The sequence below is a fragment of the Phytophthora infestans genome, genomic scaffold, assembly GCF_000142945.1.
Source record: "Phytophthora infestans T30-4 supercont1.12 genomic scaffold, whole genome shotgun sequence".
NCBI lineage: Eukaryota > Oomycota > Peronosporomycetes > Peronosporales > Peronosporaceae > Phytophthora > Phytophthora infestans.
This window is the reverse complement of record NW_003303747.1, coordinates 3,440,372-3,441,458: the sequence shown is the minus strand read 5'-3', so window position 1 is coordinate 3,441,458 and position 1,087 is coordinate 3,440,372. Positions and strand designations below refer to the sequence as shown.

Here is a 1,087-nt window from a genome sequence, read left to right as displayed (position 1 = left end):
GCTTTGACGTACCCAAGAGGCAACAGCGCGATGCGGCGTCTGAATTACCATATCGCAACCGTTCCGACACCCTACCCCTTTCCGACATGTTTCCGACAGTTCGGAACAGCAGATAGATTCAGGTACCAGACACCACATATACTATAAAACAAATATCTCTTTTTAAATTTAACGTTATAAATTATTGAAACTTTTACTTTAAAAAGAGTGGCATAGCGGTGGCAGCGAAGGATCGTTCGACGGCGCCAGTGCGTCATCCGGTTGATGGGTGAGCTAGTGCGGAGGGCGGCAGATACGGCGGCGACGGTGGCACTGGTGGCGGGTGAGCGGGTGTGAAGGACAGCAGCGGCAGGGCGGCGTGCTGGTGGCAGGTGAGAGCGCGGAGCGGCGACGTATACGGCGGCGGGCGAGCGAGCGTGAAGGGTAGCGACAACAGGGAGGCGTGCTGGTGGCGTGTGATCGAGTGTAGAGCGGGTGATCCTGGAGGGGACACCGGAGGACGAGACGGAGCAGGTGTTGATGCCCAACTTGTATGCACGCTCGGTGCGCGCCCTACAGCCATGGAGGCGGTGTCCGAGACTGTGGAAGATGCCGAGGTGAAGGCAGTGAAGGTGGACTGTCAAGTAAATGTACTAGAAATACCCGGCGCAGGCTTGGTGTCCGTACTGGTGCGTTGGTCGTACACATCACGTTGGTTAGTGTGGCCTTCTTCTGCTGCTTGGTGACTGGTGGTCCTGACCACGCAACAAGGCTGCGTCACACCCAGGCCTCTAGAATCACAATGAGAGGTTAGCAAAGACGCTATTTTAATAAAACAAATGCAGTCCATGTACATGTGTATCTAAGCTTACTAATAGTTTTTTTTTAGGCATGTTATTTTATCATTTTCCTAAACACGTACTTGAATACTTGCTCCTTCGAAGTAGGAATCCTACTGGAGGACCTTGTTGTCGGAATGACAAGAATATTTCAAAAATACTGAGTATTTGTATCCAGCCATAAATATTTTGGCTGCGCTTCCGACAAATATTTGTCGGAAGCTGTCGGAATAAGAGACCTACCCACATGGGATGCCATTGGCCAAAAG

At 51.2% G+C, this 1,087-nt stretch overlaps 1 protein-coding gene across 1 annotated transcript; it reads right to left on the bottom strand.

Moving 5' to 3' along the window:
- Positions 1-253: 253 nt before the first annotated feature.
- On the bottom strand, positions 254-1,077 carry PITG_08241 (uncharacterized protein; the record flags this gene model as incomplete). The annotated part of the gene is made up of 3 exons (XM_002904348.1): positions 254-579; positions 643-768; positions 1,062-1,077. 3 exons carry the CDS (start codon positions 1,075-1,077, stop codon positions 254-256), a joined length of 468 nt encoding a protein of 155 aa, XP_002904394.1.
- Positions 1,078-1,087: the final 10 nt, after the last annotated feature.